The 22,947-nt window shown below is 47.8% G+C and overlaps 3 protein-coding genes across 6 annotated transcripts in view; 2 read left to right on the forward strand and 1 right to left on the reverse strand.

The window, feature by feature from the left end:
• Window positions 1-2,966: 2,966 nt before the first annotated feature.
• Window positions 2,967-5,383, forward strand: LOC122394407. Its single transcript, XM_043391278.1, has 2 exons — window positions 2,967-3,163; window positions 3,477-5,383. The coding sequence occupies exon 2, from the start codon at window positions 3,496-3,498 to the stop codon at window positions 5,203-5,205; it is 1,710 nt and encodes a 569-aa protein (XP_043247213.1). The 5' UTR covers window positions 2,967-3,163; window positions 3,477-3,495; the 3' UTR covers window positions 5,206-5,383.
• Window positions 5,384-9,996: 4,613 nt separating this feature from the next.
• The window catches only part of LOC122394396 (ankyrin repeat domain-containing protein 40-like), a 34,282-nt gene continuing 21,331 nt past the window's right edge, over window positions 9,997-22,947 (forward strand). The window contains exon 1 of one of the 2 annotated variants that reach the window (XM_043391268.1): window positions 9,997-10,135. The gene's annotated coding sequence lies outside the window, so the exon portion shown is untranslated. The remainder of the gene's footprint in view (window positions 10,136-22,947) is intronic. The other variant, XM_043391269.1, reaches the window with a different exon arrangement.
• Window positions 13,697-17,701, reverse strand: LOC122394397 (folate receptor alpha-like). Of its 3 annotated transcripts, XR_006258853.1 has the most exons (4): window positions 17,211-17,701; window positions 15,947-16,113; window positions 15,508-15,585; window positions 13,697-14,781 (listed from the first exon to the last, which is right to left on the reverse strand). XR_006258853.1 is itself a non-coding variant. In XM_043391270.1 (2 exons), exons 1-2 carry the CDS (start codon window positions 15,520-15,522, stop codon window positions 14,557-14,559), a joined length of 240 nt encoding a protein of 79 aa, XP_043247205.1. In that variant the 5' UTR covers window positions 15,523-15,585; the 3' UTR covers window positions 13,697-14,556. The 3 variants fall into 3 exon arrangements, 1 of the variants encoding a protein (XP_043247205.1); XR_006258854.1 differs by lacking the exon at window positions 15,947-16,113 and having other exon boundaries at window positions 17,211-17,340; XM_043391270.1 differs by lacking the exons at window positions 15,947-16,113; window positions 17,211-17,701.

Raw genomic sequence — 22,947 nt, forward strand, 5'->3', positions numbered from 1 at the left:
TAAGCCAAGCTAGCTTTCACATTTTTCTGACGGATGCAGAGGAGCTAAGGGGGCTGAAATGTCCCGACCGCTTATGCTATCAGTAACTCTCAATTCGCTATCATGACTCGGGAACTGCAGCAATTCAGTGCATTTCAAATGCTATTGGTGTCTATTTACTACAGCCTCAGTCAGTTTTTACTTTTTCTATTCACTCCTCCCTGTCACTGCGTGGTCAGTGCTGCCCAACTACTGGGAGGACTTTTTCTTTTCCCTTAATTAAGGCAATTGCAAGAACCTACCTCACCCGTGGTGGGACAGCTGGGGACACGTCCGAGAGCCGACATTGGGAGCCACCGGAAGGCTCCGCAAAACTGGATGCCTGTAAAGTTATTCATTCTCTCCCTAGATGGCATTGGTTTTCAGCGCCTGAAAACATACTGTACCGCACAGCTTGAAAGTAGTTACTCGCTCTACCGCTAGGTGTCACTAGTCGTAAGCGCCTGATATGAAGCTGCACCGCTTAGCACCTGTGCTCCGATATCCGGGCTCTTGCTTACAGCAACTGCTAGGCAGTTCGCTGGTGTGTCGGTTAAAAATGTGTATAGGACACATGTCACTGCTGACGCTGAAGCTGACTCGCCTGTGAAATAAAATCAAGCAGTTCGCCCCCGAGTGTGTCATTCCCGAGGCATTTTCGTCTGCCATCTCCACCTTTCGTGTTGTGTTTCACTCTCGAGTCTTTATCATGCATAAGTTCACGTTTCTGTGTATGTATGTGACCGGTTATAATTCGGACCTGTCCGGTTCTGTGACGGCTGGCTTCATTCGCAGCGCCGACTGCAGCCGCACGTCACCCTGATACCTAAATGGAGCGGGGTCATGACGCGGTGCCAGGGACACGTGTCTCAAATCAAAGCCTTTCACACCGGTCTCTATCCCCGGTCCGCACGGAGTAGGTACAAAGACGCGTACTAAATACTGTGTCGATATTTACTGCACAAGTGCACATTGCGGACTGCGGGGACCCTACTTTGACCGCTTGTCTGGAACGTTCTAGTCACCAGGCAACGTTGTGTGGCATCATATTCAACTCAATTTATGAAGCTAAGCAACCATCTCGCTTTGTTCGCTTGTATCGCTTATGCATGGCTAGAATTTGTTTCTCTCATTTCTTTTTCTAACATTTGACCTCAGTTGACGTCATTGTTTCGACCAGCCATAACACACGGTGACGTGTCAGTGGAAGAAAAAATATCCAGTCCCACTATTTGCCGACAGTCAATTATGTAAATCGTTAGTTGCAGATTATGCCATTCCTTTAGAATAGAAATAGCTTTTCATGCTCCATGCCCAGTAGCTCACCAATGATTTCGAAAGTGATAACTGCAAATTGAGGCGAAATGGCGACACCGTCCCCGTCCGTCTAGAAACTAACGACAGAAGCACTCGATAGACCTTGCAAACTTTCGAATGCATTTACCGCTTTTGGCTACGCTGCCTAAATTTGTAATATCTAAGCTGCAGTTATGCCCTCGTTAGAGCCCACAGTCGTGAAGACGCAGTCGAACACAATTATTGTGTCTCGATTGATAATTAGGTACACCGCGGCGAGTATGGAGCTGACACACAGCTCTGACTGTGACACACATGATCCATATTCAAACTGACACACGATGGCGACTGGATCGGAAGGAGCGCTGCGCACCAGTGGCTTCAGTCCGTTACATTCAAATCATAGCAATACCGGATCGTTTTGCGAGCCGGGTTCACCTGAGGGTGATATGAGTATGACAATACACAAGCGCTGGGTCGGAGTAAGTGAGGGACAGTGCATCGTTCAAGAGTATGAGGCTCCTCTGAAAGGACGTGGGTCGAGTCGAAACTCTGAGGGACTGTTCTGTTCAGTAGAACAGAGGTCCGGGCCCGGGCGGCGGGTAGGACCGGTGCCGTGCCGACCGAGCCCGACCGTCTCACCGACCGGAATAGCTCGATCGTTCAATCGGCGTGGACAGCAGAAAATTGCTTGACGAACGAGCGCCGGTGCCGCGGCTCGGCGTCGTCATGGAAACGCTGGCAGCTCTCGGCGCGACATCGATGTCGAGCGGAGACGACCGGCCACGCTGGATTAGATTAGTCTCTAATGTATCGTGTCAGACATTGTGATATTTATTCACTTTCGATGACAACACAAAAGCAAGTGAATAAATATCACTTAGTCTCTAAATCACGTGACCAGTTGGCTGCGGGGAGACAGGGTATTCGCGCGGTCACAGTGATGCATGGAAGGAAACACTAAGATGATGATGGTAAAATTTAACAAAGTTTAACAATATTGACAATTAGAGGCAAGGGCTCCGTCACGAACCGATGGTTGGGGGGGGGGGGGGGACGAAGGTCGTTTGAAGTCGATTCTTTCCATGCATTTCCATAGGGTGTGCATGATACAGGTTTATGGGTCATTTTACTCAAAGAACTCAATGGGCAATGGCCATACTCACTTAGTGATATGGCCCATGCCCCATCCCATATTTGGATGGAGTTCAGGCCGAGGTCAGGTGACCTCAAAGGTCAAGCAAGGTCAAATTCTGATGTTGGCCTTTAAGACTAAATAAGGCGTCTATCTGATGCAGTTTTTCAAGGAGAATCGAATGGTGCTACCTTTATTCATGCTCTTTTAGTGATTCAAAATTGTTTTTAATCAGATATCACCGAAGCTGAGTTGTGTATTACCAAACAAATTTAGGTATGTCGAACAAGAACGTCCAATGCTTCATATGATAAATGAATTTCCTATTTCGTTCAAAGCCAGCTGCATTTGTCCAACCAAATTCAGAACAGGACAGCAGACAAAAACGGAATTCCGAAGACCCGAGTTCCGATCGGCAGCTACCTGTACTGTTACCTATCGGTGCTTGATAGCTTAGCGGTGGTCTGTGATCAAAGTCACGCTGCATATCTGAACGTGCGCGCATTGTAAGGGAAACTTTGCAATCATTTTCAAAATGCTGACGACTCTTGACTCGTGCATCCTGCGTAGTGCATGAATCATTTCAGAATTTCTACAAGGTCCGAACCAGGTCCGAACATTTCATGCCTAACTCTGCTTTGCATTTCATTCATCTCGAACCCACTACAATTTTTACCCAACCATTCTTTTCTTCCATATGTTCAGCCAATAGAGGTATGCATAACAGCAGGCATATTTGATGGATTGGTCAAATTAGTTACGGGGTTGCTGAGTAATTAATTTTAGTTACGATGGTTACATAAGCAAGTAAAGGAGCACGTATTGCAAACGAAATTTCTATCGCCTTCTATTGCCTTTAGTTCGTTAGTAATGCGTGACCACTTTGTTCTGGAATCCTCGGTGATTGTCTAACATTACATGACCTCTCAAATCACAGTCAACAGGAGCCTATGAAACTCGACATTTGCCAGCACGTAGCCAACAGCGCACCATTTGAGCCACTCTTACCACTGAGACCGTTTTCCAGGTGACCCAACCTCGCAGCGATGTGGAGGAAAAAGGTTGCCCAGGCGCTGCTGGCCATCGTCCGCATCGCAGTGCTCGTGTTCGCCTTCCTCTGCCTGCTGTACGTCGTCAAGGACCGCTACGACACGTTCATGAAGAACGGCATCGTGATGCGCCGCTACATCTCCAAGTTTACCGAGCCGTGGTTCGAGGTGGCCGTCTGCTTCGGCCCCAAGATCCCCGGAGACCTGGTGGACGAGTATATGAACAGAACGTGGACACGCTTCCCGGAGCGGTACGAGACTTACAGGAGCTTCAACAGCCAGTCCAACCGGACAGAGACCTTCTTCCGCGGCGCCATGGCCGTGGACAGTGTGGCGGCGTACCGGCAGTTCTTCACGGAGGGAAACTTCAACTGGACCGACGGCGTGTTCGGCATCTCGTCGCTGACGCCGTCGTTGCTCAGCCAGTACCTGGACGGCATCCGGCACCGCCTATCCATCGCCGGCAAGAACGTGCCGGATACGGTGCTGCGCCACAGCGACATTCCGTTTCTGCTCGAGTACGCCATCTGCCGCAACTATACCTACAACATCACGTTTCCGCGGGGTTACTCTGACACACTGGAGCACCAGATCTACGTCAACGACTCGGTGTACGAGGCGCTGTTCGGCATCGCCTGGTACGTGGATCTGTACGTCTACCCACGGAGCAACTTCACCGAGTTCCCGCTGATCGCCGACCACGTGCCGTACCGGGTCGACCTGCGCTCGCACCAGCTGCTCGACGTCGTCGGGAAGAAGACGGAGAAGATGATGGACGACCACCACTCGGTCACCGATTCGTCGCACACGCACGTCAACTGCCTCACCTGGTGTCTGGCGCGCGGCATGCTCGACAACGTCACGTGCATCATGCCCATGCAGATCCCGTACATCTACAACACGTCTGAGCGGATCCCGCACGTGGACGTGGACGCGGCGGGCGCCGACGGCTCCGACGACCAGTGGCGGCAGCTGTACCCGCCGGAGGCCGCCTGGCCCTGGATGGCCAACTACTCGCAGCTGCCGCTGTGCCGCTCGGCCGACGAGTTCACCGCTACGTTCGAGCGGTTCGCGCAGGTGTACTTTCCTCGCGGCTCGAGTCGCTACCCTCTGACGCCGCAGTGTGCCGAACAGTGCCCGCACCGGTGTGACGAGTACTCGGTCGTCATCCACCCGGCCGGCACTGAGCTCGTGCCCAGGAAGAAAAGCATCGATCACGACGATGACGAGGAGGAGGAGGAGAAGGAGGAGGAGGATGGCGATCATCATGACGAGGACGACGATCACCATGACGAGGACGACGATCACCATCTGATCGAGCACGAGTCGGTGCACAGCGTGACGTTCCACCTGTCGACCACGCTGACCGTGTCCAAGGAGAACTGGATCTACGGCGCCTGGGAATTCTTCATCGACGTGTCCGGCATGACCAGCTTCGTGATGGGCCTGTCGGTGCTGGCCATCCACGACTGGGTCTTCCTGTTCGTCCAGTGGGCGATGCAGTTCGTCGGGCTGGAGGAGGCCGACGAGGTGGAGGAGTCGGAGGGGGAAGAGGATTGGGTGGAAGAGCTCCCACAGGAGGATGAAGACACTGAGAGGCGTGCAGTCACACAGCACAGCCCGATAGGCGTCGAGCAGACATCGAGCACGGAGACATCGCATTGCTCTCTGACGGAAAATGCCCGTTTACTTACCGTGCGTACATAGTGACTGTTGCATGTCCGTAAAATGGGTGCTGATGTGTTCTGCTACTTCTTGAACTTGCAGCATTTGATTATTTGCTTGTTGGGAAGTTGGTAGCGGCCCACCATCATGTAAATAAAGAGGGGATGGAACTGTAGAATTCAGTAGGTGAAGGTTTCCAAAGTTCCAACTTCCAGTTCAATTTGAGTTCAACCGTGCTCGTCGGTCAGTCAAATATGCATCCTTGGTTTACATAGCCTTGAGTTCAACCAGGGGCGTCGCCACGGATATTTGAGTGGGGGGGTCGGGTTTCTAGTCTTCACCCGATGGGTAGGGGTGTTTTTTTTTTGCCACACTTCCCAGTTTTGTGCGTGCGTATGTGTGTGTGTGTGCGTGTGTAACAAATCGGCGCGCAGCGCCGCCAAATTTGGTATAGCCTATTAGGTAGGTATACCTACCTACATCACTTGCGTAAAAATTATCACTGGTCACTTAAGGTCAGGTCGCCATGTCAAGTTCAGTTATACGGTATACCTCTATAAAAACTTTCCCCTCTCGCCATTCTTGTAGCTTTTCTCCCATAACTTCGAAATTTGGTACACTGTATAGGTACCTAATGTATGGGGTTATACGTGTCAGCAATTCATGATTCTAACTGAGGATTTACATCTATGATCTGAAGGCAGGTCAAATACGTGACCTCATCATTAGAAAATAATGAGAAATTAGAAAAAGCACGAATGCCTCCTGCTTTGAAAAAGTTCGTCAGAAACGCAAAATATCTTTGGAGCCATGACAAATCAGCTCATCATTGCCAGGGACAGGGTGCAACTTATGGCGAGTGATGACTCGAAAGGTCATTAGTGGAAATGTCCATCGATGGCCACCAGCATTTTTTTCTACAACTTTTGACGAAAACGCGGTAGAGCGATGACAGCACCTGGAAGGTGTTCACTGCTCAGTGTTCAGCTCAACAACACGGATCCATTCATATGCAGCAGGAGGTCCTTTTTCGATCAGGACATAACGTTGACCTGAGGTCGTTTTAACGTTAATTCTGAATGGTCAAATTTTAACTCATGTGACGCGTCTCAAAGAGATCAAGACGGTGGTGACAAGACAACATATGTACATACCATACAAATTCACGGAATCGAAAGTTATTGCAAAGCAGATGTTTCGGCAGAATCTGTCCAGTAAGCTGTTTGCCTTCTTATGGGCCAAACATAGACCTGAGATGAAATCTAACGCGAAGCTAGCGAAAGAGCGTTAAAAGAGCTATCGAATAGTTTTCTGCTTCACTGTAGCCCTTCTATTGGTGGTTTCCCAGTCGCTAACGTATATCATATACTAAACTAACGCTGAGGCATGCTTTCGACCCCTGATCGATCTACAGGTTTGCGGAAAAAAGAGCATGCTGCCCGTGACGAGAGAAAGCCGATGATACCCATTTACAAGTTTTCGGGTCATCTCAGGACTCAGGTCATCGCCAATAAGTAGACAAACTCGGAACCTGCTAGAACTTAACGAATGTAAGTTGTGATGGTTTTCGAGGTTCCGATTACGAATGTTATCTTAGTTTTGAACGAAGATGATGACTACATGCATTTGGGGTAGATCAGGTCAGGTCAGATCGACCAGTACCTAATAGTGGATGACCACCACCGACTGCTTCCTAGCATGTTATATGAATAAGCAACACAACTACTTCTTAAATGTTCAGATGGGCGCTAAGTTCAAAATCAGCTCCAAAAACTACCCTATCAATTAAAAGCACGTTATGAAAAAGTGAACTAAGGTCATCTTTATTTGAATCAGGGATATCGATTTATTTTAAGTAGGTGATTAACTCGAGCGCACCGGAAGTTTTGTTGCAATCGGCTCCTTTTTGCGCGACTTCTTTGCGAAAGCCCGAGACGGTTCCATCTGACTCCCTTTCCCCTACATGTGCACTGTACAGCTAGTTGTGACGGTAGCCATGGGGCTGAGGCTAGTTTGTAGTTTTGTAGTTAGGTACTGATCCGACGAATCGACTGCGACCATTTTTTTTAAACGATCAGACGAACGCTCGGGGCAGTTTTGGCGCGTCCAATCCTTTGAGGGATAAAAATGTACTAGGATGGGGGCTACTTAAAAACATTGTTGTGCTGGTGTTTCCCGCCCACAGCTAATTGACCTTTAGGTAATTGGCTAATTGGCTTTAGGGAGCTCTTGAAGCGATTTTGAATCTGATGTATTTGTTGGTGTTGCTGACGCCTACTTCACTGACATAAAAGCTAAAAAAGCATACTCAGCATCGCAAAAAGTGGGGGGGGTCGACACCCCCAGTTTTCAAGAGTGGGGGGGTCACGACCCCCCCGACCCCCCCGTCGGCGACGCCCCTGAGTTCAACGAACGGGCTGGAACGGGCTTACAAACCAACGCCAAATATGACGCGTCCTATACAATGCAAATGTTCTGCGGTTCCATTAGCAGCACAAGCAAGACATTGCATGGAAGCTTCCTTCCTTTCTTATTACAAAAATACCTATGTGTTCCATAGTTTTAAAGTTTTTTTTTAATGTGACGTTTTCTTAATTCTATTAATTTACATTTCTATTCACCCGGTTTAGCCTTACCTAAATGAATTTTCTTTTTTCGTGTTATTTTTTTGTAACATTTCCACAAGCTACACATACACGCATCATTGAACACGGTTCGAAATAGCAGCACGAGCAAAGCACTAGGCCGTTACACTGTTGCCAGATTCAGAGGTTTCCCTCAAATCTAGAGGTTTTCAAAGTCCGTTTCAGGGAAAATTTAACGAACAGAGGGCAGAGGGATTTCTAGAGGTTTCAAAGTTTTCGTTTTCTTTTATAATTTACTTACTATGCTGAATTATAATTGATTTCTGTGTTATCGCGTTAGGTATTAATTCACTAAGTAGTCAAATACGTACTTAGAAACAAATTTTAACGATACGATTTAACGACCCAGTAAACATGCCGACGTCGGCCCGACGTCGGCCGACGTCGGGGTGACGTCGGCAACTCGGCATCGGCATGCCGACGTCGGCCCGACGTCGGTCCAACCTCGGCACGACTTCGGATGGATGTCGGATATGCCCGCATGTACCGACGTCCAGCCGAGGTCCAGCCGACGTCGGGCCGACGTCGGACCGAGATCAATTGCTGAGGTCCAGCCGACGTCGGGCCGGCGTCGGGGCGACGTCGGACCGACATCGGCCGCTGTTTTGACCGTTAAAATAATATAAAATACATGTTTCATGTTTCCTAAAGAGCTTCTGTATTCAAAATATCCTCAGGAAACTCAAATCTTCCTTCATGCCGCAACCCCCTGATCCGGACTGGACGGGAAACTTTATCCCATTTGGGACTGCCCGTAAGCCGAGCTCGCCCGTAGCCGGGTGCGGCGAGTGCTTGGGGGCTGCTCGGCCTATCCTTTGGTCAGGCTCAGCCCCGGCAACTCACCAGGGCCGGGCCCAGTTCATATAGGAAGGCCAGTCGGCAAGTGTCACTTTGCCAAAGTGCCACTTATCAAAGGGACACTTTGGGAAACGTTGGTGCAGGTGTGTAAGAGTGGCTATATGAATCCATTGTGGGGTCGCCCTTTCCAATAAGTGTCACGTAACAGCAATGGGACCAGGGACTCTATATGAACTGGACCCAGGGTGCTCGCCGAGAAGACCAATGTCTCCATCCTATCATCCTTCCGGCTCTGAAATGGCCTTGTCAGACCGAAAGGGCATAACCCAACAAAACAAACTACTTTCGCTATCAGGCTGCGTGGTGTAGTGGTTAACGCACTAACCTCGCGTTCAAATGACACGGGGTTCGAATCCCATCGCCGGGTGATGCTTTTGGCGTGTTGTCCCAGTAAACATGCCGACGTCGGCGACTGGGGGGCTCGAATCCCGCCGCCGGTTGATATTTTTGGCGCGTTGTCCCAATAAACATGCCGACGTCGGCACCGTCGGTCCAACGACAAACGATCTCGTCAACCTCGGCAAACAACCTCGGCCCGACGTCGGCTCGTCGTCGGCTGGACTTCGGCTGGACGTCGGAACATGCGGGCATATCCGACGTCCAGCCGATGTCGGGCCGAGGTTGAACCGACGTTGGGCCGACGTCGGGCCGAGCCTCGGCCCGACGTCGGGCCGACGTCGGAATGTTTACTGGGGATACGATACGATTTAACGATCTAACATCCGAAAAACATTTTCCTGACAATTGGCATAGTAAAATGGCTAGTTAGTAGTTTGGATAATACTACAGGGACGCGGAGTTGAGTCGGAAACAGGTCCGAGAGGAGTCGGTAGATATGACTGAAAAAGTAGAATCTACACATTTTCACCGACTCCGACCAGACTCCAGCTCGCAGCCGGAGTCGGTTAAAACAAGACGTTTTTATCAACCGTTTGAGAAAAATCAAATGTCTTCCGGTCGCACTCGAGTTGAAACCATCTTAATACTTTTTGTCATGCTGGAAAAAGAACGGTTTTGCGTAGGTACTTATATCATATAAAGTACAACTATTTGATGTAATAGAACCAATCTCGTCTATTTTCAGGTCGGATTCAGAGTCTTAACCGACTATACAACCGTCGGTACGATACATTTTCGACCGAAGCAATCATAAGTAGCTAGTCAGAGGCTTAGTCAGAGGTTTTTGCCGTGTCCAATTGACAAAAATTCTGACATCAGAGGTTTCTAGAGGTTTTCGAGCGCTGTTTTGAAGGATTTTCAGCTCGGCCATCTGGCAACAGTGGGCCGTTATGTGAATAAGAAATAAATATCGTCTCTAGCCCTTGTCTCTAGCCGTGCTATTGTATGTACAGTTTTTGATATTAAACAAATTGTTTCTTGTACTATAACAATAAGTCTCCCACATTACATACCTATCACAGTTCTCTATATACCGTGCATATCACATCACGCAAGGACGCAAGGTCAAGGTAGGTTTCACACTCTTAAAGGAAAAGTGCCACCTTCTTGAAATATGAAGATATCGTTGGTTTTTATTTTGACATTATTATTTTCCATTTTCTTTTCAAAACCGGTGCCAGAAGTGCATAATTCGCTAAAAAGTATTTCAAACTATTTAACATATTGGTACTATGTTTATACTCTCTACCGCAGCTACTGTATGATGTCATAGCAATGACGTCACACTCAAGCCAATCAGCCTTGAGGAGGATAGACTCGTCGGACTGTAGCGGTTGTAAACAACTTGTCGCCCCGTGTGTCTGCCCGTGGCGATAGTTATCTGTCGGAGGTAAGGGTGAAAGATGCATATAATGGCCATGGAACGCTATTTTAGGATTATTGGTGAATAGCAAGAATATAGTTTTGGTGGTTTGAAATTGTTTGTCCTCAGTGATTGGCTTGATTCTCATTTTGCGGCATAAGCGGCTGTTTGGTTACATTGCATTTTTTATGATTGTGTAATTATTATGGTTATGTTCCTCCAAAGTAGGCATCACATATCAATCTCAAAGGCAGATCATCTTCTTTTCATGCCTATAATTTTCTTCAAGAATATCAATAAAAAATATTCCATTTACCCCTGCCTATCATATATCCCATGGAGCTGCCGGTGGAAGTAGGCATGCAATGTGACCTAGCATTGGCGATGTGGTTAATTAGCTTTAAAGTACTATTGAATGCTAAAGGTCATCATTTAGAATGGTTTTCAAAACATTCCACTAGGAAATATTCATTGAAACCTGAAAATTACTTACAAAATGTAAATGTATAGCCACGTCTCAAGAGCATTCAGCCGTCTTCTCAGTAAATATATAATGAAACATAATCTTACCTGACCTAGCCTTACCTACAACCTACAACGTACGGCATTGGTAAAGCTGGCATCACTGTCAGCGTATATTAGTTTGGTAGGTTGTGGGTAGGTAGGTTTTAGGTCAGTAGGTAAGTAAGGTTAGGTTAGGTTAGATTGTTTTTAAGATTCCTTTTATCTACACATTTACCGGTTAGCGCTGACGGTGACACCAGCTTTACCGATACCCAACCTACCACCTACAACCTACAACCTAAAACCTACATTCAATGGTGGCGGGTGGTGATAATTGTTATACCTATATGATAATACTGGAGATAAATACCATACAGATTAGCTGGTATCCATGACACACTTTCTTAAGAAGAAAGTCTTCTATTAAATCATGTCTTTATTATAGGAATCAAATGATTTTTGTTGTAGTCACATTCCCTACTCTGACCATCATGTCTGATTATTTCCAGTTACCACTGACAATGCCCAAAACAAGAACAACAAAGGCCCAAAGGTGGCTGTTTGGTAGTGCGCAAAGCTGCTGGTAAGTAGCATCAAAGGATAGGATGTGCTTTGTTATTTCCAGGCACGTAGCTCAGGGGGGGGGGGGGGGTCACAGGTTGTGGCCTAGTGTTGCACCCCCTCCAAAAAAGAAAAATTTCTCGGATTAGGCCCACTATTTTGGGGGTGTGTCACAGCTGTTTTTATTTTTAAAAAAAAATCGCCATCACCGAGGGGGGAAGGGGCACGAGGGCATGGCTCCCGTGCCCCTCCCCCCTCCTTGGTTACGTCCTTGGTTATTTCTGAGAGTTTGGATATCACAAAGCTTTAGATATAAATTAGAATGTAATAAGAAGCTTTCAGCATTGCACCTTTCCAGACACTGATAATTCATTTGCCTTTATTGTTTCAAAAGTCAATTTTCAACACAAAAAAGTTGAAATTATTAACTCAAATAATTGCAAATATATACTTTAGTAATTTGCCTTTCGCATCACTATCAACAAAATAATCAAGGGTGACTAAATATGAAATGTTCCTGCATGATCTTCATCGTGAACAATTGTCAAGGTATGATGTTTGCGTGTTGAAATGTTATAAAGAACTTATGTCATAAAAACACAACTTGTAAAATTGTGTCTTTCCATATTATTCTGCAAGTAAGCCTTGGAAGGAAGAGACACTATTCCGTCCTACAGAAGCCATTTAGAAATGTGTGACATGTTCAGCACTTTGAGTCAGTCGGTGCCCGGACCTCAGTCGGCTGTATGACCGTCTCCTCGTCCTCTTTTGTCGGCTCCGCCCCGTGCTGTTCTATAAGGGTGTCTGACCCGCTGCCGCTATCCCCACTGTGAGGTCTGACCCGCCGCGCGCTGTCACCACTGTCGGCCCTCTGTGTGCGCGGCAGGTGGTGGTGGACGTCTCTGCCCTGACGCGCGGCGTGCGTCTGCTCAGTGTGGAGGTGCCGCTGACAGCGGTGCCGGCCGGACCGGCTGCCTCTCCGGCGGCCGACATTGAGCGCGGCACGTGTCCGCCGCCGTTCGGGCCGCTGCAGCTGCTGCAGTCGGCGGCGCAGCTGTCCGTCTCCGTGTCGCTGGCCGTGCCGCTGGACCTGCTGCCGCGGCCGGCGCCGGCGCGCTGCGCCTACGGCCGCCTGCTGGCCGTCGTCTCGCAGCGCGGCCTGCAGCGCAGCGGCGTGCTGCAGCTCATCCAGCAGCTCAACGAGCCGCCCAGCCCGGCGGCGGCCGAGGGCGCCGCGCCGCGCCGGCCCGGCGACGTCAGCACACCTGGCATCAGCGGCTTCTGCCTGGCCGACCGTCAGCTGCACCTGCTGTTCGCCGAGGGGCGCGCCGACGCCGAGCTGGAACAGACGGCGGCCGCGCCGCGACGCTCGACTCTGCCACCACTGGGGCCTGCTGTTTAGGGAGCGCCTGTACCCGCGCCAGCCGGCCTCGTTCCGCGTGCTCGAGGACCGCCCGCTACGCGCCCAGCTGCTCGACACCCGCCTCTACACGTTACAGAAACAGGAGCCGGCGCGCGCCGTCCGCGCCATCAGAGAGTGCTTCCGCACGCAGTGGCTGTCGGAAAATGAACCTGCTTCCCAACGAGGCCGGCCTGCAACAACTGCTGGCCGGCTGTTGCCCGAAAAAAACGCCTTCAACCGGATGTCAGTTGTCAAATCAACGCGTATTAATGCATTCACTAGGATGGGCTTACGTAAAGCTGTAGAATTGCAAATATATAATGGCACTGTTTTTGATCCGTTCGGTATGCATTGGTATCATATGATCTCTCATTCACAGACGATCAGCTGCGAAGACCCAGATCCGTAGTAGAGGGCTCATCGAGTCTGGGTCCAGCTCCCCGTACTTCCTCCACTTTGGAAACACCGCAGCGCAGACCACAGTTATACATAATATTTAGTTTTCATTCACTTCATAACCGAAGGTTGTTTGATAGGTGATATGCTGCTTGAGTTGCACCCCGGTATATCAATACGAAGCTTCCGTCCCTGCCACATACCAGTGAAGGAGGCGGCGGCGGCGGCGGCCGGGGCCGGGCTGCCCTGCCCACCGACACAGTCTGTGAAATGCCCCAACAACCTTTAAAATTCAACAGGCTTCATAAATGTTTTTTTTTGCACCATATTTTCTCGCGTATATGAAAGCTCTAAAATGTACAATATTCCTTTCAGCCGCAAGCGATATAAAAGCTCTACAAAACGTCATGTCTCTGTGTGCAAGAAAGACACATATATTGTGTATAATCGAGCGTACATGATCTGCAGCGCTGCGGAGGGCTGCTCGGTTGCCGCTTTTTACCAGTCGGCTCTAGGTCGGACATATGGATAAACAAAATGGAATAGTAACAATGCTACCTGCTGATGCTACTGGGCCTCTCATTGGTGAAGAACTGGCAGCCAGCCAGCGTGTTTTTGTGAGAACTGTTTTAACAGCAGCAACCGAACGGCTCTCGGGCCAGCGACCAGTGAGCGTAGACAGCACAGCGCTCCGTTAGGCATCGGCGGGCAAGCACGCATTAGCTGTAGACGGACCGGCCGCCCGAACATATTTGTCGGTATCGAAAGTATCGTGAACCAAATGACTGCTAGCGAAAAAAGGACTGCCTCTCGTATCCATGAAAACATGTGTTCTACAAAAGTACATAATTGCTTAGTTGTCGCCAGTCACTCATTGCACCATGGCGTCAGTGTGGGGCCGCGCCCCGAATCATCTCAATCGCCAGGCAAAGCATCTCAATCGACAGGCACATGGTAGTCCAGCTACGAATCCGAGCCGCGGCATCCCGTCTATGTATCTACATTACACCACAATCGAACACTGTCGGGCCACCCGAGACAGCAGTCTCCAATGTAACATCAAAACACGCCACTCGTCTAATATCAGAAAAATGAGCATTGAGTACCTACCGAATATCGACTACAGAAGATTACAATGGGGTGCAGATCTAGCAAGAGTGTCGCGGTTCGTCTCGGCACGGCTTACAGGCCGCCGAGCCCGCGCAGGTGACCGCCAGCTCCACCTGTTCCACCTCCGGCGCGGAAGCTCGATCACAAGACTGACCTCAGTCGGCGCTCTGTGCTCGGCACAGGGCGACCGGGTCAGGAGCGGGCCGCTGCCGCCAGGGCCGCGGCCACCAGCCACGCGGCAGCGCCCGCGCACCGGCCGCCACCACCCGCTCAGCCCAGATGCGCGCCACGGCGTCATTGGGGCTTCCCTGAGCAGGATCGAACCAGAGCTGCATGCACGGCTCCGTATCCGCCGTGAACTTCCACGAGTGATCCCACACCTGAAAAAGGCGCACGGTTTGCGTCACAGCTCGGCTCACTTTCACAGTCCACGCACCGGCAGCAATTAAGGGCTACTTAGATAGTGTGCTAATAGAGCGCAATCACTTAGCAATCCATATAGTCCACCATGAATTGTTAATTACGAGCGAGCGAGCGAAGCGAAGTCTTTTCAATATCACGGAAAAAGCTCAGTATGAGCGGCCCGACCCGGCCCGGCCTGTAACGCTTTTGAGAGGCTTATATCTCAGCAACCGCTGGACCGATTGGCCTGCGGTCTTCTTTTTTTGTTGGCTAGCCCTATTCCCTCTACCCCGTAATTGACTACTCTTGATACATTACAGGGACCGTCGTGGCACGTGCCACGTGAAAAGTCAAGGGTGTTATTTGTCAAAAGTTGCAAAAGAAGTGATTTTGAGAGGCTCATATCTCAGCAGCCGCTTGGGCGGTCTTGCGGTAAATTTTGTAGGGTAGCTGCACCCATTCAACCAAAGGTCGGATGCTCTTGATCTATGTGAGTGACCCCCACTGCACGTGCAAAATGCAAAAAGAAGAGGTGCCGAATTTGTTCCCATTTCAATAACTCTGTAATTACTGGGGCGATTTAGCTGAAACTTGGCATACAAGTAGGCAGTAGGCACCCACCAGGCAATGCATTCCCATATGTTGCGGTTAGGGTGCTACTGCTTAGTGTATTATGTGTAAAATAAAGGACGCTTGAATCTTACCTGAGTGATGTCCATTTCTTGATCACTTTCATCTGTGGGTGACCGAGCAGCGACAGCAACCCAAGGCGTATACGGAATCTGTAAAAAATCAGCACACCGTTACCACATGTTTTAATAAAACTTACCTATAGGGAGGTAGCATAAAATACAGATCAAAACAACAACATACAAACATACAGATATTCGGTTAGGTTGAAATGGCTAAAACATGTAAAAAATAAGGGCAAGGTACTGGGGCTGTAAAGCTGTAAGGGCTCGGTACTAGTAATAATTTTTGGCTAAAAATATCACAAATAAAGACTCTGCACTAAAGCTGTAATGTCTGGTACTAGGAATAACTTTAGAGTGAAGTGTTACAAAAACAATATTCAAAGTCTTTTGATAACTTTTTTTTAAACAATATAGCAGGCATTTTCATCACTTTTAAAAAATAACTTACATTCTGAATATCCGGCACAGCACTGTTCTTTAGACGCAAACGTTTTTGACTGTGCTTATCATGGTGCGCACTTCTTATTAAGTTTAAGTGGTCATGTGGTCTTGGCTCATTGGTCATGCCACACACCCTCATCCACTTTTCTCTGTACTCCTTTTTTTAGCGGAAACCTAAAAGTAAAAAAGGGTCAACACATGCTTAGTCCATGCAACACATACTCTGTGTATTAAGCTGAATAGCTCCACTGAGCCCAGTTTCACCAAGTGCGGTCAACTTAATTTTGGGGTAGTTTTTGTAGTTAAGTAGTGGGGTAGTTTGGTAGTTAACCCCAAATTGAGTTTACCGCACTTGGTGAAACTGGGCTCTGGTGAGTTTCCTTTTCTTGTCAGCACATAAGTGAAAGAAAACTGTGTAGACAAGAGATGAACCAAACCCCCATGGAAAGGTAGGTGTTACCACAACCAGGAAATGGGATTTGAAGGGCTGGATAAATGTGTCTGAGTTCTGCCTTTCAGCCAGACTGGAAAACATCCATACACTACGCCAGATGCCCGTGAGCCCCTCATGCGCCAAAATTTGAAGCAAGCAATTTTGAGCTGAAATTCCAGTGCATGATTTCCACTGAAAGTTGGGTGCCTGTTTGCACCAAAATTAAGCCACTTTTACATAAAGCACATGTGCATATCTACCGACCAAGGCTATATCAACCAGACAGATCGCTCCGAACTTCCGGGGCCTCGGAGTCAGACGCTCTTCCCTTTCTGAGCGTCTGAATTAGTTAATGTTCCCATGAAAACCCAATACCACAATTTGTGTGGCACACTGTAGAATCTTAAGGTGAAACAAGGCCCAGGCCGGAAGTTCCGACTCTCTTCAGACCTGCCAGCGCTCGCAGGGCAAGTCTGCTGCTAGATTGACCACAGCGTGTCAAAAAATTCGGTGACAGCCATTGCCCATTTGCATAAACATTATGCGCCATGCGGTCACCCTGCGCCTAAAAATTCAGCTGCCACCATGCGCTGAATTTGACGCATGCAAAATTATGCTGGATGTGCGATGAAATTTTCGGGGCAACGCCGCAATCACGCCACTTGGCATGACATATTCGGCATAACTTGTTTTTTATCCAGTCTGGCATTTCAGTTGTGAAAGCCTGAACAGTTCATAAGGGTTTGCTAATCCAGGGGAGAGTTCTGTGAAAACAAAAGTAATAGAAGAGCCATTGCAATAAATAAGAATTTAGGTACCTACCTAGGTACCTACTTACTTGTGCACAGTCACACGCATATCAGTCCCGACCCGACGTAGGTCGTTTGCTCCGCGGATCACGCACTTCTTCATCGTTATTATAGGTATTTGTTCGAACAAAAATGCCCTGATTTCGGATCAGAGCCACGGTATAAATGATATACTGCCTTGCGTAAGATCAAAATACATTTTAGCAATTGGCTACCAAACGAGATGTCATCTGTTCAGGGCATAGCATAGGTTTACTTTCATAGACCTCATGAAAGTAGCTCATGAAACTCATCACCAATCAGCGCGACGGATTTCAAGATTCGATTGCGGATGTTCATCCGCCGGCCGATTGCCAGAACAGACAACGAAAAATAACGCAACTGCTCGTGGTCTGCTCGCTAGTACAGGGATCCGTGCCTGATCAGTACTGCTGCAAGCTGATTGGTTAAAAACCAAAGCCTCGCCGCGGGTGGCTGTATTGTCGGATAAGAACGCATTCCTGGGATAAGAACGCATTCCTGGCATATTTTCTTTTAAAATTGCCGATAACTACGAATGGAGGCCGAAATCGGCCGTAAGGGGGTAGACAAGTAGGTTTTCGGACACGGGCTACAAGATGGCTATCTCAGTTTCAATCCCCATGTTAAAGGTGGCCCTTTTCCTTTAATTTTTATGTTTTTATTCCATTTTAGCCTGTATCCGAACTTGAACTTTCGTTTTTTAATCATAACTACATTTCATCCTATTTTCTTTGAATTTAAAGTGACCTCCTTGATAATTAATTGGAAATGCAATAAAAAGCAAATATTATATTGTTAAGTGAATTTTCGAACAACAGTTCATTCTCGAGCCACATGAAACAATTGACATTCTTAGTACCTACATCAAGATTCGGTATATGTCAAGTTTAGGTCCTAACTACAACTGTGGCGCTTTTGATACGAATATGAAACAGCAAAAATTTTAGGTTTTAGGCCAGACTGCAAAGTATGGCAATTTCGACGAGATCTCGTCGGTGCGGGCTTGTTCGGCTGGTGCGGATTTTGGAGGGGTGCGGTGCGGATTTTGCCTGGTGCGGTGCGGATTTGGCTTGGACCTTGATACGGTGCGGACTTCGCTTGGTCTTCTTACCCGGCCGGGTTTCCTTGCTGACTGTTCTTTGGAAAGCCCTACAAATGCGTGCCAGCCACGGTGACGCACGGTGAGGGAGAAAGGTTTTAAATTTACTCTACGAACTGACAATTGCGGCAGAACAAATCCATTCTCGCCTCGGAAATTAACCCGCGCCCTGGTGGGGTCTGTTTATAACGCGACCTGGTGGGGGGGGCTAGTTTTTGCCCCCCCTCGTATCTCCGAAACTACTGGACGGATCCGCAAAATTCAAACGGCGTTCGATAGCCCTGTCAAATTTGTCGAGGGAAACCAAATTTTATTGACCTCGGGGTCACCGATGACGTCACAGGTCAGGTCAAAGATAAAATGTTTCACCGTTCACGGGGCTTCTAGGGAAAGCGCTATAACACCGAGTAAAACGCATTTTGTCGAAAATCAGCGATAAGACGTCAGTTGTCTAGTACATATGTTGCTATTAGAGGTCACTGGTCATACCAGGTCAGGTCACAGGTCAGGTCACCAAAGGTCACCAAGGGTCACCACACCCGACTGGAAAAAATGCCTCCACTACGCTGAAGTTCTCGGCGGAGGTGATGCGCCGAAATTTCGGCGCAAGGGTTTATGCGCCGAAATTATTTTACCAAGCCATGCTTCATGCGCCGAAAATTTTCAAGGCTTACTGATGGCTGCAGGCTGTAGCCACGCACTTTTCGTCGAGGGGGGGGGGGCTGGCGCCTGGCGTGTGTGTGTGGCTGTCTTCCAGTGACTACTGTCTACAGACGGTTGTTGGCACGGTCGACGGGATCGGGCAGACAATAGACATCAGCAGGCCATGCGGGACCGAGCACCAGCGTTCGCTATCACAAAATCTCCTGACTCACAAACTCACTGGCATGTTCCATAACGTAACCTTTATTTTGTTGCCCGGCTCTGATCAGCAGTATGTGCCCAGCCGGTGACTGACGCCTGACGGGGCCTTCAACAGGCGTGGTGCAAGCACGGCCGATGGGATCGGGCAGATACCAGGCCACGCGGGACCGATTGCCAGCGTCCGCTCGCAAACCACACGCCGGAAATACAGGAATCACAACGGTCAATACGCAAACGATAGCATACGTTATCTGAACTAGGGGATCCGACAATCCATAACCTCACTCTAGATCGGTGAACTGTTCCCGCCGTGGGAGAGTCGCAATCAGGTTCACTGAACATGACTTAAATACCCTGAGACGAACACGAGACAAGATAAGTGATATTTAAGATGTTTAACTCCCGAAGACATATAACCCTCGCCGGCCGAGGGGGGTTGGTGCCACCCCGTGACGGGTTTTTCGCGACTGCTCCGGAGCCGTTTTAGATAGAGGGATAGAGAAAACCGTCGATTTACGCCGAAGTACGCCGAAAATTTCGGCGCAAGCCGTCGATTTGCGCCGAAGTACGCCGAAAAATTTCGGCGCAAACGCCCAACTACGCTCGAGTTCTCGACGAAAGCGTGCATTTTTTCCAGTCGGGTCACCACATGAACCCAACTTTACTAAGGTTGTGCGATGCATGTTTTATGGCCAGTTTTTCATTTCCAACCCAATGGTGTTGGTTATAAGACCATCAGGTACGGTTTAGGTCACTTTCTGGTGGAGGTCAGGTCAAAAAAGGTCAAAAAAGGTCAAATTTCAAAGTTGATATTTTTGCATAAAAAGGGTATCGATTCGATGCAGCTCGTCACGGGGAGTCTAATGGTGGTCTTTGTTTTGCACTACGAGGTCTAGAACTGCTAAAAATTGAGTTTGAAAATTTGACGTCATCAATTTTGAACAGTTTTTTCGCTATAACTTCGCCAAAAAAAGAGGTATCAATCTAAAATTTGGTATGTGGATGGAAGGCGGTAAGGACTATCACATATATTCCGGTTTTTGCGAAATTCAAAAAACTTTTTGGATTTTTTGACTATTATATCCCAAAAATCTATTTTTTGATTTTTGGGGGTCAAAATAAAAAATTCAAAAATCCGAGATAGCAGTTTTGTAGCCCTGTCAATTCTACAGCTTTTATGTCCTAAACATTTTTCTGTATTTGCAAAGCTATAGGCCTGACAGCTCTTCCCGCGAAACCCTTTTTTGGGTCGAAAACGGCAGAACATGACGTCACTCTGACGTCATTTCCGGCCAACCTATCATAGCTTTTGGAAAAATTTTTGGTCACAATGTGTAAAATTGATGTCCGGGAGGGTACTGAAAGTTTGGTGACGATCGGCGCAGCGGTTCTGGAGATATATCGAAAAGTCTGGAGGGGGGCAAAAAATAGCCCCCCCCCACCAGCGGCCGATTTCATAAAAGGTAGTAAAATACATCCGGCGCAATTTCCCACCCGTTTTTGCCGGATTTTATGCCCTAGCGGTTTCATAAAGAAAACGGGGTTGTATTTTGCGACCGAAATTCTACTACGTCGACTTTTATGCCCAACAGCTGTTTTTGGAGAGAAATGCAGCAGATCGGTTTCATAAAGCGATGCATTTTACACTCAAGTAATTTTTCATGTTCTTGATATCCCACAAAATTTTGCGTTGCTCTGAGCTGCATAACTTTGACCAAACTTGACATCACCAGTTGTTTTGAACATCGAATTGTGAAAGTGAGTCGAATTTTCTACCTATTTATTTTGAAATAACTATTTGACCAAGAATCAGGAGCTTTGAAGGCAGTAAGTGATACTTTGTAGACCACGAGAATGTATTGTTGGCAGAAATTTGTTGTTGGTATAGTTGATAAGATTTGAGACTGAGAGTTTGCAGGGAGCCACTTGAATGTTCTTTCTTCAACATTGACATGGTAATATATAAAATGAGTGTGATAATGCTTTTTGCCACAAGTGATGTGTAATATTGGTATGTCAATTGTCAGCTACATCATCATATGTAGGTACTTATATTGATATTAATACCTATTAATACTTTTTCCCGTCATCGTCAACAGATTCACTGGTCTCAAGTTGTCAGTATTGCGAGTTGGAGTGCATACCTACATCAATTGAAGGTCTTCCAACCAAGGTGAGCTGCTATACCCAAAGAGGCTTCTGGTATTATTATCAGTATACAAAAGGCCTGAATGCCGAATGGATTGTAGCCTGTAGGTTGATAGGCTGTAGCTTAGTAAGTTGGAGGTAGGTAGGTCGTTGTTGCTCTAAATCAATGTCATTTGCAATGCGCAGCTTCTAAATGTCTTTGTATTCCTAAAATTAGTTTATATTCAAAAAATGGATAGGTAGTGTAGCATTTTTTTTCTACGTAACAGTCAGATATTGTAGGTTTGACATCTTTTTGCCTCACCAACTTCCGCTGTCACCATAACAGGTGTCTCACATGCGGCCAACTGTTGATAGAAAGTTGCTTGACTCCATTCCTTGAGATGTTTGTATGAAATGGCATATGAAAGTCAAAAAAATATATTTGTGCACATTTGCCGAGCTTAAGGATGCCAAATTATTGCTACCAAATGACATAATAGGAACAGCAGAGGTCCCAAAAAGTATACACAAGTTTAAGTCAAATATCTTGACACCAGTGAATATTTTTCATTGAAATTTGGTAGATTTTTGTTCTTGATCTTTCTGAACCACGGGACATCACTTTTATGCCAATTCATTAACTTTTTTGAAAGTGGGGAAGGTCCCTTTAATAGAATAATATCATCTGACCTAACCTTACCTACTAACATACAACCCAACAACCTACAACCTAAATCCTAAAAACGCAAACCTAACACAATGTGTAGCTCAAAGTGATATTCTTGTTAATATCTCAAGAACTGGATTCTAGAAACTTTTCGCAAAACTGTTGCCAGCATATGAGACGCCTGCTTTATGAATTGATAACCCAACTTCCTTTGAAAAGTTCCACCCATGGCTTAGTATGGTCAAAGGTTCTTTGTCAATTTGCTTCTTCGTTCAATAATTTGCTTCGCTTCATATAGGAGCTTTGCATACATAAAGCATCTATTGTTTTTGGCAATGGCTGGAAATGGAACAAAGTACTGTCTTGTTTGTATTGTGTACCTATGTATTATCCAATTAAAATGTAACATGAAGTGATTTTGATCATTTTCCAGCCCTGCATCTTGAGAAGAAAATCTGCATGTGGTAGCTCGGGCAGATTTTCTTCTCTTACATCTGCTTCCATGTCCCATAGCAGCATCTTACACTTTTCCCCACTCTTCCAATAGGGCACGCCACAGAGTATTGCATCTTACACCTCCTTTTTGTCCCATGATAACACGTTAGTGGATCGTCTAACGGTAACACGGTGTCCGTGTCCCATAGAGCGCGCCAGCCGTGAGCAGCCAGCTGGTGCAGAGGGCACATCAGGAGAAGCCGTCCTGGCTCATCACACAACGGCCGTGCCGTCCGCTGCCGGTTCCGTGTTGGAACCCGGAGCGCTGGAGTGGCCTCCGCGCGCATCTCCGAACCTCTCCAGCCGCATCCAGTCACCGGGACCGCGGCCGCCTATGAGAACATCATTAGAGAGCAGGAGCTGCGCGCATGGCTGCAGCAGTTCATGGGCGGCGGCGCTGTGGACTCTGCCGAGCACGAGAAGCTGTGCTCGGCGCTGGCACAGCTCGAGAATCACTTCTGTGAGAGGAGGCTCTGGAGCGCGAACTGAC

The sequence above is a fragment of the Amphibalanus amphitrite genome, unplaced genomic scaffold (assembly GCF_019059575.1).
Source record: "Amphibalanus amphitrite isolate SeventyFive unplaced genomic scaffold, NRLGWU_Aamphi_draft 000589F_arrow, whole genome shotgun sequence".
NCBI lineage: Eukaryota > Metazoa > Arthropoda > Thecostraca > Balanomorpha > Balanidae > Amphibalanus > Amphibalanus amphitrite.

Coding starts and splice junctions, on each gene's coding strand:
- LOC122394407 (XM_043391278.1), top strand. CDS start 3,496: ATGTGGAGGAAAAAGGTTGCCCAGGCGCTGCTGGCCATCGTCCGCATC.